Here is a 12,502-nt window from a genome sequence, read left to right as displayed (position 1 = left end):
ACCAAGGGCGACTACTCGACGTCAAGATCGCTACCATTTACCAAGCACGACAGCCTGTAGAGATGTCGAAGGGATACACAAGGAACTGTAACGTCTGTCGCTGTTCAACGCCGTCTGTCAGTGTCAGAGGTTGGCTTGGGATGCAGGCGGCCTCAGAATGGATTTAAGATAAAGATGTAAACACGTGTGTATGGACGATGCCAAACAAAGCAAGAAAGAAAAATACAGGAAATAAATAAATAAACCATCCCAAAAATCAATCTACCTCGACTGGGGATCGAACCTCAGACCTTCTGATTACCGGTCAGATGTGCTACCACGGTTGGCGCCTTTCCTACACACTTGTTCAGATATTTATCGTACACTTACACCGGTGCCGTTTCCTTAATTTCTAAATTAAAATGGACTTAATGTGACCCCTAGACATCGCGAACGGCGTCTATTGTGGGCCAACATTCACTCCATATGTCCTCCACAACAGTGGATGGGTGTGTCATTCTCAGATGAGAATAGACTTAATCTTCTCTTTGTTGACGGTCGATTTTAACCCTCTCCTTACCACCCATAGGAAAATCGTCACATTCGATACGATGCAGCCAGAATTTTTCTCATTCTGATTTCTTTTGTACATCATAATATTTGAACAAAATTGTTTGTTATAGTTAAAGTATATTAACACTGTGTTGAAGTTGAAGAGCTCGTTCAGCAGGGAAAAAAATATGTATAGCAAAACTAACCGATTTTGTGTTTGAGTTTGAGTGAAACAAAATCTATTTTTGTATAGGTTGGGTGTGAAGAATTGGGGACAATCCGGAAAATGGCCGGTAATGAGTAGTTTAGGTTGTGGAGAAAACAAGGGGAGGGGGGGGGGGGTCATTGGGATGCTCGTGTGATTTAGCATGATCCCTTCGACAGAAGCAGCATCCATGTTTGGGCGGCTATGTGGTCAAGTGGTATGACACTCGCTTTCGGATCGGAAGGTCCTGGGTTCGAGCCTCACTCGGCGCATAGTTGAGTCCTTGGAAAAGACTCTTTACTCACATTCTCTCACTGTACTCATGTGTAAAATGAGTAGCTGGTCGTTAACAGCATTGTCTCTGTCCGAAAATAAAATATAACATCGCCGAACAGGCGCCATGTCCCGTCCTAAATATTGGATGTTGCTGTTAGCCAGCGATCCCTTGTAAAGCACTTAGAGCACATTTAGTGGATATTGTGCTATATAAACGCTCAATTTTATTTTTAGAAAGCAGCATCCATGTGTGGGGTGGATTTAACTTTCACCACCGACTCCCTCTTCATGTCTTCCACCAAAATGGCAATTGCTCCAACCTTCATGTCTTCCACCAAAATGGCAAATGCTCCCACCTTCATGTCTTCCACCAAAATGGCAAATGTTCCCACCTTCCGTGGCTCTCCACCAATGTCAAATGCATGCTCCCACCCTGTCTTCCACCAAAATGGCAAATGCTCCCACCTTCGTGTCTTCCACCAACCAAAATGGCAAATGCTCCAACCTTCATGTCTTCCACCAAAATGGCAAATGCTCCAACCTTCATGTCTTCCACCAAAATGGCAAATGCTCCCACCTTCATGTCTTCCACCAAAATGGAAAATGCTCCTACCTTCACGTCTTCCACCAAAATGGCAAATGCTCCCACCGTGTCTTCCACAAAAATGGCAAATGCTCCCACCTTCATATCTTCTACCAAAATGGCAAATGCTCCAACCTTCGTGTCTTCCACCAAAATGGCAAATGGTCCAACCTTCATGTCTTCCACCAACCAAAATGGCAAATGCTCCAACCTTCATGTCTTCCACCAAAATGGCAAATGTACCCACCTTCGTGTCTTCCACCAAAGTGGCAAATGCTACCACCTTCATGTCTTCCACCAAAATGGCAAATGCTCCCACCTTCGTGTCTTCCACCAACCAAAATGGCAAATGCTCCAACCTTCATGTCTTCCACCAAAATGGCAAATGCTCCCACCGTGTCTTCCACCTTCAATGGCAAATGCTCCCACCTTCGTGTCTTCCACCAACCAAAATGGCAAATGCTCCCACCTTCGTGTCTTCCACCAACCAAAATGGCAAATGCTCCCACCTTCGTGTCTTCCACCAAAATGGCAAATGCTCCCACCCTGTCTTCCACCAAAATGGCAAATGCTCCCACCTTCGTGTCTTCCACCAAAATGGCAAATGCTCCCACCGTGTCTTCCACCAAACTGGCAAATGCTCCCACCTTCATGTCTTCCACCAAAATGGCAAATGTTCCCACCTTCGTGTCTTCCACCAAAATGGCAAATGCTCCCACCCTGTCTTCCACCAAAATGGCAAATGCTCCCACCTTCGTGTCTTCCACCAAAATGGCAAATGATCCCACCTTCTTGTCTTCCACCAACCAAAATGGCAAATGCTCCCACCTTCGTGGAAGACCTTCTTCGGACATGAATGTCCCTGAAATTTCCATGAAATAAAGTGACGTGTCATTCACGACACAACGATCAAAGATGGAGTCCGTATAACGGATTTCGAATCTGGAGCTCTCGGTTAGTTAACAAGTTGAAATACACCAAACTACTGTTTTTGTTTTGAAGGATTTTACGCACTTGCAACACATTAAGGTCATATCAGCGCCAGTAAAAAGGAAGAAAACGGGATAGTAAAAAGTTCTAGAATTACGATTAAAGCACCCAAGAAAAGGTAAGACATTGGGAAATTGGTTCAAATAAGAAACAGGTGTAAATTCCAAGAGCACACTATCGGTGTACTTAGTTTGAGATCACTAAAAGTCTCATCCAGACACAAGCACAGGTCCCTACTGAGAGGAATACACTCAAATGTTTTACAAATCACATATAATATAAAGAAAACATAATACAGTGCATAACAGAGAGATGATTTACAAGGAAAAAGAATATCATCTCCCAAAACTAACTATACATTTGACTGTTTCCCTCTCAGCCAGGGCATCTGGCCAGGACAAAACCAAGTAATCTCATCTGAAGACAAGGAAAGAAAGCAAGTTGGAAAACAGATATAGGGGAAAGGAAGATAGAGAAATTGCCTCCCTGCCCACTATAGGAGGTAAAAGATTTGGGATAGTTAACAAGTTGAAATACACCAAACTGGGGATCCGAATAACATTAATTCTGACACAACACAAAAGAGAGGACAGGCTTGTACTGGATTCAGAAAAGTGAGTGGAGCCTGCACTTGTGTTGATAACAACAAGAAATGAAGTGAGTAGGAAAGTGCCAGAAGACAACAGAGAATACAAAATTTTCAGCGGCGATGGGGACTCGAACCTGCGACCTAGGATAAGACGCCAGTCTACCGCAAAGTACTTTCTGCCAGATTTAAAAGACCCAGCTACCCAATAATTGCTGGGTGGAAAGGCGGGATGGGGAAGGAGTAAATCTCTACTGCAATCCGGATTAATTTCGGTCCCTTTGCGTGTGAAGCGAGTGCTCTACCAACTGAGCTATCGGGACCCCCAGACAATGACAAAAAAAAAACATATAGGGGGGGGGGGAGGGGGGCAAAGACCCAGTAAGTGACATCCCTGCCCACTTTGGAAGGTCAGGACTCCTCCCCCGCCCACAATATGACTGGACAGGGAATGAAGGAAAACAAAAACGACAAATATAAAGAATTATTTACACTTTGTATTTCTTCCAAGGACAATCAATGATTTTCAATTCTTATCTAGTTAAGAGTTATAAACTACAGACATCACGTGACTATGTCCGTTTTCATTCCATTCACACCGTGGCTATTTATTTGGTGATAAATTATCTCAACTATTTCAAATATTATCAAGGACGTCTGATTCTAACTGTGAGGTAATTTTTTTTTTTTTCAAATTATCAAGGTTTCTTAAATCTCATGGTGACCCAGAACCAACCCCTGAGTGGTCAGACTCAGACATCCTAAACAATGTCAGACTAGAGGATTTTTGGGATTTTTTGATCATGTAAAATGGCCGTCTTGGTATCAAAATGTAGATAAATTATTCCTCGATCTAACACAATTCAAATTATGAAAATCTCACTAATAGAGATGGCACAATTTTTTAATTTTTTTTTGGTGACGTGTGGTAACTTTTCTGGCAGAGTAATCTCCCTGTCCTTGGTTGTTGTGATTAAACTTCCAGTGATTGGTCTGTCCAGCAATGGGGTAATCCCTAATCAAAACCTACGACTATGACTATTTTCCACTCCACATTCATCGTTCATCGCTGCCATTGGAATTCCTCACTTCCGTTTCCTTTTCAATGGAGGGGGAGGTAAAGAGAAAGGAACTGTCAGTTTGGCTACCTTGTCTGTTGTCCCTGAAACTTTGAATCCCAACGTATTGGCGTGGAGAACCAGGCTGGAGGGAAAACAATTGAAAATGAGTTATTTTATCATTAATATTTTTATAATAATAATAATGATAATAATAATAATAATAATAATAATATTAATAATAATAATAATAATAACAATAATAATAATAATAATAATAATAATAATAACAATAATTAATAATAATAATAATAATAGTAATAATAATAATAATAATAATAATTATTATTATTATTATTATTATTATTATTATTATTATTATTATTATTATTATTATTACCATCATCATTATTGTTATTATTATCATTATAGTTATAACTGTTATTATCATTTCTCATCATCACCACCCCCCCCCCCCCCCACGCCCATTAAAAAGAAATAACAAATCCAAAACAAAATATGTAATGTAGGTTACCAAATGACAACACTCTGCCTGTAACATTCGACGCCCACTTCATTTTCCATGGACAGGGGAGGCTACTGGACTTTAATCCATCACTCAATTTTATATCAAAGGTTATTTCCCTTGAAAATGGACTGGATAGGACAAACTTAATTTCCGGTTTGAAAAGAAAGTTTGATCTAAAAGTGGCCAATGGATCGGATACCTACCGATTTAATGCCAGTTTCAAGTCTCCAACAAAAGGTTTGAGTTCGATACTGTAATCACAAAGCCTCATGGACAGTATGAGGATATGAGACAGGAGGAGGTCTCTCAAATACGCCGGTTGCCTTCGCCTGAAACAAAAATCACATAGGATAAGATAGACATCCACTGTTTTGTTTTTAAGTGTTTTACGGCATTTGCAACACATTAAGGTCATATCAGCATCAGTAAAAAGGAAGATAATGCGATAGTCAAAGAATTCTAGAATTACAATTAAAGCACCCAAGAAAAGGTAAGACAAAGGGGAATTGGTTCAAATAAGAAACAGATGTAGATTCCAAGAGCACACTATCAAAGTACTCAGTTTGAGATCACCTAAAGTCTCATCCAGACACAGCACAGGTCCCTACTGAGAGGAATACACTCAAATGCTTACAAACCATTCAACCAAAAACCAAAAAAAATGTAATGGTACAGAACAGAGATGATCTACAAAGAAAAGAATATAATCAGCCAAAACTATAACTTTAACTGTTTCCCTCCCAGTCAAGGATGCTGGCCAGGGCCAGGACGAAACTAAGTAATCGCATTTCAAGACAAAGACAGAAGCAACTCGAAAACAGATGCCAGGGGATAGAAGACACAGTGTGACCTCCTGCCCATTGTTTTCCAACATGCTTTCTGTCTTTGTCTTGGAATAGGATTACTTGGTTTTGTTCTGGCCCTGGCCGCAGCCCTTGGCTGGGAGGAAAACAGTCAAATGTATAGTTCTATAGTTTTGGGTGGTGATATTTTTGTCCTTGTAAATCATCTTTCTGTTATGTAGTGATCATTATAGGTTTGTTTTGAGCATATTTGGTAAACAGGTGAGTGTGTTCCACTTTTTGGATCCTGTGATGGTATCTGAAGGCCATCATCTTGTCAAAAACTCTTAAACCTGGGACTTCCATGAAGTCCCAGGTTTGAGAATCTTTGACAAGATGAGGGTTAATTTAATTAATCAAAATTTGGAGGGCGAGTTGACTGCCCTAATTTTTATAACGCGTTATTTTCAGGCTATGGCAGAATAACATTTCTCACCTAGATTTGTTGCTTGCATCAAAGGAGCAAAGAGTGAAATTATCGTCCAATAATTTATTGACCAGTCCCTTCCAGTCACTCGGATCTGACAATAAAAACATTCAATGGTTTGATAAAAACATACAACGGTAATAATAATAATAATAATAATAATAATAATAATAATAATAATAATAATAATAATAATAATAATAATAATAATAATAATACTAATAATAATAATCATCAGTATCATCATCATCATCATCATCATCATCATAATAATAATAATAATAATAATAATAATAATAATAATAATAATAATAATAACAATAATAACAATAATAATAATAATAATAATAATAATAATAATAATAATAATAATAATAATAATAATAATAATAATAATAATAATAATAATAATAATAATAAATAATAATAATAATAATAATAATAATAATAATAATAAATAATAATAATAATAATAATAATAATAATAATAATAATAAAATAATAATAATAATATAATAATAATAACAATAATAATAATAATAATAATAATAATAATAATAATAATAATAATAATAATAATAATAATAATAATATAAATAATAATAACAATAATAATAACAGACCTGCCAACTTCCCAGGATGAAAAGTGTATTCCATGACCCTAAAAAGTGTATTTCTATCAAAAAAGTGTATTTTGTCCGCACATGTGGAAAAAAAGTGCACACTATACAAAAATTTATATAAAAGCTAACATCAATCCCAAATCAAAATAAACTCTGATCTTCATCATTCAAGCAATCTCTAGTGATTACAGAATTATCGATTTATCGAGAAACTAAAACTTAATGGCCATTTAAAATTAGCATAAGGCTCAGAAATTGTAATATCAAAGGAAATTGCTTTCGAAAAACTCAAAGAAATGACCAACAGACCCTTAACATGTTGGTAGTATTGATGCTAGTGTCAGTGGAAGAAGTTTTGGTTGTTGTAGCGATGGTGCTCTAGTGGTGGTTGTGGTGATGATGATTAAGCTGTGGTGGCGGTGATGGTAGAAGTGATGTGGTGGTGGTTGTGGCAGTGACAATGCTGTGATGGCAGTTGTAGAAGTGGTGATGCCATGATGTTGATGGTAAGATATGCTGATGTACCAAATGAAGTTGTGATGGTGATATCTGCTAGCCCAGTACATCAGTTATGAGAAAGTTTTGAGATAAAATATCTGGGAGAGGGGTCTTCAATTCAATAGATGACAATTTGCAACAGTAGTAAGATATTTTCTATATATGTTATCCATCCTCTCTCTCTCTCTCTTTTTTTTTTTTTGAGCATTCACTACTACTACTCCTCCTCCTACTACTACTACTATCATTACTTCTATATACTACTAATACTATTACTTTGGTCAAATGGGAAATTTGCAATGTATGTAATATGCAGAGACAAGTTAAATACTTCAAAAATGGTTCTAAAAAATTCATTTTGATCCAATACCGTTCCGAAAGCAACCCACTTTGTAATTCAAGACTCGTACAAAATAATAAAGAAAAAAAAAAGATCATTATAAATTTTATAAATCAAAATAGATTAATTTAGTTATTATAAGGGAAATAACCTATTTATGTTTAAGCTTATTAGCAATACAGTTTTTAATTGAAGGCTTCATAGTCAAAGATGTTGGTTCAATCAAATTTTCACTTAGAATTTTCTATTTAATAAGTGGCAAAAGTTTAAATGTGGTTTGAGACTATTTAAAGTATAAAACAAGCTTATATGCATTTGTTTGTTTGTTTGTTGCTTTAGGTCTCTTCCAACACAATTGAGGTTATATGAGAGACCGCTGAAACAAAAAAACAAGCAATCTCACAAAAATAGTACAAATGTAAATCAAAATCATAACCTAAAGATATCATGCTAAATTATAAATAAGGCAGAAGATTTACAGAAAAAAAAATATCCCCTGTCAAAAATACAATCACAAACCAAAGAAGCAGGATAGGCTAGTAAAGAGAAGAAGAAACGACATCACTATCGGATCATACACCCATTCGAACATCATAGGTATATGATTCAAGGGTGATGCTCCCATCCAACCACCCGCGCTTATATGCATAATTCTATGCAAATCCTCAAAAATGTATGAGAAAAATATAGGTGAAAACCGGCATCATATAAGCAACTGAAATGATAACTATAGTATTAAATGTGACGCATCATTCATTCATTCAGAAACACAGTCAACAGTTGGTGTACGACACGTGTGTGTCAATGCATCAAATGTATCATCAAGATCACACATCTTTTTTTAAAAATCGTATTAAATCCACTAAAATCGTACTGGTTGGCAGGTCTGTAATAATAATAATAATAATAATAATAATAATAATAATAATAATAATAATAAGGCCACACAGAAGAGCAGTGGGTGATCGAACTCGGTACCTTTCGGGTACGAAGCAAAGACTGTACCACTGAGTCACTCTGCTCCTTAAAAAAAGGTGTTTGTGATGATTAGACAAAAATGGAAGAGCTTTTTCTTGTTGGAAGATATTCAGTTGTGTGTATTGGAATAAAGGGACGAGTTTTCTATTTCCATCGGCAATGTAGACAAGACTTAGGGAATCAGCGAATCAATTTGTGTGTTAAAGTGTTATTTTTGTAAAATCATATTTCAAGCAATGTCTCTCAATCCACCGTTTCGCTGTAATACTTGAATTAAAATTTCATTTCTTGAGCTTGTATGTGCGCAATATCCACTAAACATACTCAAAGCGCTTTACAAGGGGTCCCTAGCCAACAGCAACACTTAACATGTAGGACGGGACATGGCACGGCGCCTGTTAAGCGATATTACTTTTTTTTTTTTTTCGGACAGAGACAATGCTTTTAATGGCCAGGTACTCATTTTACACCAGAGTAAAATGAGAGATTGTATATAAAGAGCCTTTTCAAAGGATTTTCCAAGCGCCACACAAATTCGAACCCAGGACCTTCCGATACAAAGGCGAGTGCTATATCACTAGATCAGATAGCCGCACTATGGTAAAATTTGTTTTGTTTGTTTTTAAGGGTTTTACAGCACTTGTAACATATTAAGGTCATATCAGCGCCAGTAAAAAGGAAGAATATGGGATAGTAAAAGTTCTAGAATTACAATTAAAGCACTCAAGAAAAGGTAAGACAAAGAGAAAATGGTTCAAATAAGAAACAGATGTAGATTCCAACAGCATACTATCAGTGTACTTACTTTGAGATCACCTAAAAGTCTCATTCAGACACAAGCACAGGCCCCCACGAAGAGGAATACACTCACATGTTTACAAATCATATATAATATGTAAACAATACATAATAAAGTGCATAACAGAGAAATGATTTACAAGACAAAAAAATCATCTCCCAAAATTCTAACTATACATTTGACTGTTTCCCTCCCAGCCAGGGTATCTGACCAGGGCCATAACAAAACCAAGTAATCTCAATCCAAGACAATGACAGAAAGCACGTTGGAAAACAGATATAGGAGGATAGAAGACACAGTATGTACCTCCCTGCCCACTATGGGATGTCAGGAACCCAACCCATAATTCGGTATCAAATTAAGCAAATAAGAAAATATTATTTGACAAAGATACCAGGTTTGTCTTCACCTGTTCGGTAAGAAACTGACAGAGGTTCAAACAATGTGGCATCAACATGTGCCTGCAAATGTGTCAAATACCTATTTATATTATTACAGTTAGAACAATGGCGATGATATGGACCTCAGTTTGTTGCAAGTGCCGTAAAACTCTTAAAAACAAAAAAACAAAAACAACAAAAAAGCAGTAAGAACAAAATAAATGACATTCATTAATTCCAATTCAATATATATATATATATTTATATATATATATATATATATATATATATATATATAAAATATATATATATAATATATAATATATATATATTAAAAACACACATAAAAAATCAGTCTTTAACTAGATCACTCCATCAATAACTTACATCGATCTTTATTTATTCGTCCTTTCAGGTTGTAGACATGCATGAGGCAATTGAGATACATGATGAGGGTGCATTTTGATTCGCGATCTGTGTAGTTGAGGGGCAGTCTTTCCAGTAGATTCAACACAAAGGTTGGTTTCCTATAACAGATACATGTAAATGTTGTTGCTCGAAGCTCGAAGAAATAAATAACAATGTGAAATTGAATATAAGCTTCAATCTAATCAACGAAAACATAATATGGACGTTTCAGGTTTCCCCTTTATCAACAAAACAGGATGAATGAAACACTGCGCATTTGTCTGTAGCGTTTTATTCATCCTGTTTTGTTGATAAAGGGGAAACCCGAAACATCCATATTCAATTGAAGCTTACATTCAATTTCACATTGTTATTTATAACAGATACACATTACTTTTATACCAATGATAGCTTAAGGCAAGTGTGTGCTTAAGGTAAAATATAGGAAACCAGGCATAGCTGTCAGTTATGTGGTCTAGTGATACGGCACTTGCCTTTAAACCTGATGGTGAAAGGTTGGAGTCTCGATCTGAGCAGCCCATTGTTGAGTCCTTGGAAAAGGCTCTATACTCACATTCTCTCACCATACGAGTGTAAAATTAATACCTGGCCATTAATAGCGTTGATTCTGTCAGAAAAAAAATTGTAATACCGCCCAACACAGGCGTTACGCGTCGTCTTACATGTTAAGTGGTGGTTTGAGACTCCTTGTAAAACGCTTTGAGCACATTTAGTGGATATTGCCTTATATAAATGTTCTAGTTTAAGGAACTTCATGCTATGTCCTAGCTTACGTCTTTTCTTTCCTCCACTTGGCAATGTCCTCCGATGTACATTTCACAAAGACTTCACTCTGTTCTCTCAAATCTTTCATCACAGAATCAGGGATAACTGGACAAGAAAAATCAAATTGTAAAAATAATGTCTGGTTACTTGAGGTGCCACAAGATGGAATATTTTGTATAATTCTCAAATGTTTATGCTAACATTTGTGAGGCTATGTGGTCTTGTGATATGACACTTGCTTTCGGATCGGAAGGTCCTGGTTTCGAGCCTTGCTCAGCACATAGTTGAGCCCTTGGAGAAGGCTCTTGACTCACATTCTCTCAACATACTCAGGCATAAAATGAGTACCTTTTCATTTGTATGAAAGTCTTTCAACAGTCCATGGCAGCAACGAGCACTAAATCTTAAAACTAAAAGTCGTACGGATGACATTTGTGTGACTGTCTGAGAAAACCTGGAAAGATACGCAAATTTCATAAATTGAGTTATGTATGCAGTGGTGTAGACCACATCTTTCTGATCATTTACCACTTTTCTTTCTATGTCCATTAGAACCCAAATCATGAATTTTTTTCTGAATAAAATTTGTTGCTATGGGAAAAACGTTATCTTCGATTTTGGCTTATATCTCGAATCAAAGCTTGCCACATCTTCCCGGGTTTTCTCAGCCAGCCTCACAATTTACCTTTTTATTTATTAAAAAAATTTTTTTTTTTTGCTATTTCAGCGATGAGGTCTTGTGGTATGACACTCACTTTTGGATCAGAATGACCAGGGTTCGAGTCCTGCTCTAAGCGTGATGTACAGTCGAGTCCTTGAAAAACGCTCTTTACTCACATTCTCTCACTGTACTCAGGTTTTAAATGAGCATCTGGCCATTACCAACATTGTCTCGATCCGGGTACAAATGTAATGTCACCTAACAGGCTGCATGATGGTAATGTTGCTGTGGGCTAGCAGAGCAGCCTACTTGAAATTTCAAAAATTCGTCGTTTCCAAGGGGAAAAAAGAAAGTCACTTTAAATAGCTTTGGAAATAAATAATTTGAGCTGAGCATGGTCCACAAATGCTCCAAGTCCTGAATATAGATTCTAAGGAACTAAACTTTCCTTTTCAACAAGATGTATTGAGTCAGAGAGGAGAATACAGTTCTGTAGCTGGAGCCAAAAATTCATATTTCTACGAATTCTTCTTCTTCTTATTATTATTATTATCATATAGATTCTAAGGAACTAAACTTTCCTTTTCAACAAGATGTATTGAGTCAGAGAGGAGAATACAGTTCTGTAGCTGGAGCCAAAAATTCATATTTCTACGAATTCTTCTTCTTCTTATTATTATTATTATCATCAAGATTCTTACTATTATTATCATTATTATTATTATTATTATTATTATTATTATTATTATTATTATTATTATTATTAATATTATGTTGTTGTGTTTTGCTGATTGTTGTTATATATTATTATTACATTATATCACTATTTATTATTATTATTATTATTATATTATTATTATTATTATATTTATTATTATATTATTATTATTATTATTATTATATCATTATTACTATTATTATTATTATTATTATATTATTATTATTATTAATTAATCTTATTATTATTATTATTATTATTATTATTTATTATTATTATTATTA

General features: G+C 35.8%; 1 protein-coding gene across 1 annotated transcript in view; it reads right to left on the bottom strand.

Moving 5' to 3' along the window:
• Nucleotides 1-3,648: 3,648 nt before the first annotated feature.
• LOC144956841 (DNA-directed RNA polymerase I subunit RPA49-like) overlaps nucleotides 3,649-12,502 on the bottom strand; it is a 21,496-nt gene continuing 12,642 nt past the window's right edge. The window contains exons 8-12 of the mRNA XM_078887603.1: nucleotides 10,848-10,944; nucleotides 10,033-10,172; nucleotides 6,037-6,121; nucleotides 4,962-5,087; nucleotides 3,649-4,374 (exon numbers count right to left, since the gene is read on the bottom strand). Of these exons, the coding sequence (XP_078743729.1) occupies nucleotides 4,257-4,374; nucleotides 4,962-5,087; nucleotides 6,037-6,121; nucleotides 10,033-10,172; nucleotides 10,848-10,944 (566 nt within the window). The 3' untranslated portion in view covers nucleotides 3,649-4,256. The remainder of the gene's footprint in view (nucleotides 4,375-4,961; nucleotides 5,088-6,036; nucleotides 6,122-10,032; nucleotides 10,173-10,847; nucleotides 10,945-12,502) is intronic.

Source organism: Berghia stephanieae, chromosome 11 (assembly GCF_034508935.2).
Source record: "Berghia stephanieae isolate SIO BIC M18660-M18661 chromosome 11, UCSD_Bste_1.3, whole genome shotgun sequence".
Taxonomy (NCBI): domain Eukaryota; kingdom Metazoa; phylum Mollusca; class Gastropoda; order Nudibranchia; family Aeolidiidae; genus Berghia; species Berghia stephanieae.
The sequence above is the reverse complement of the archived record's forward strand: the minus strand, read 5'-3'. Positions and strand labels throughout refer to the sequence as shown.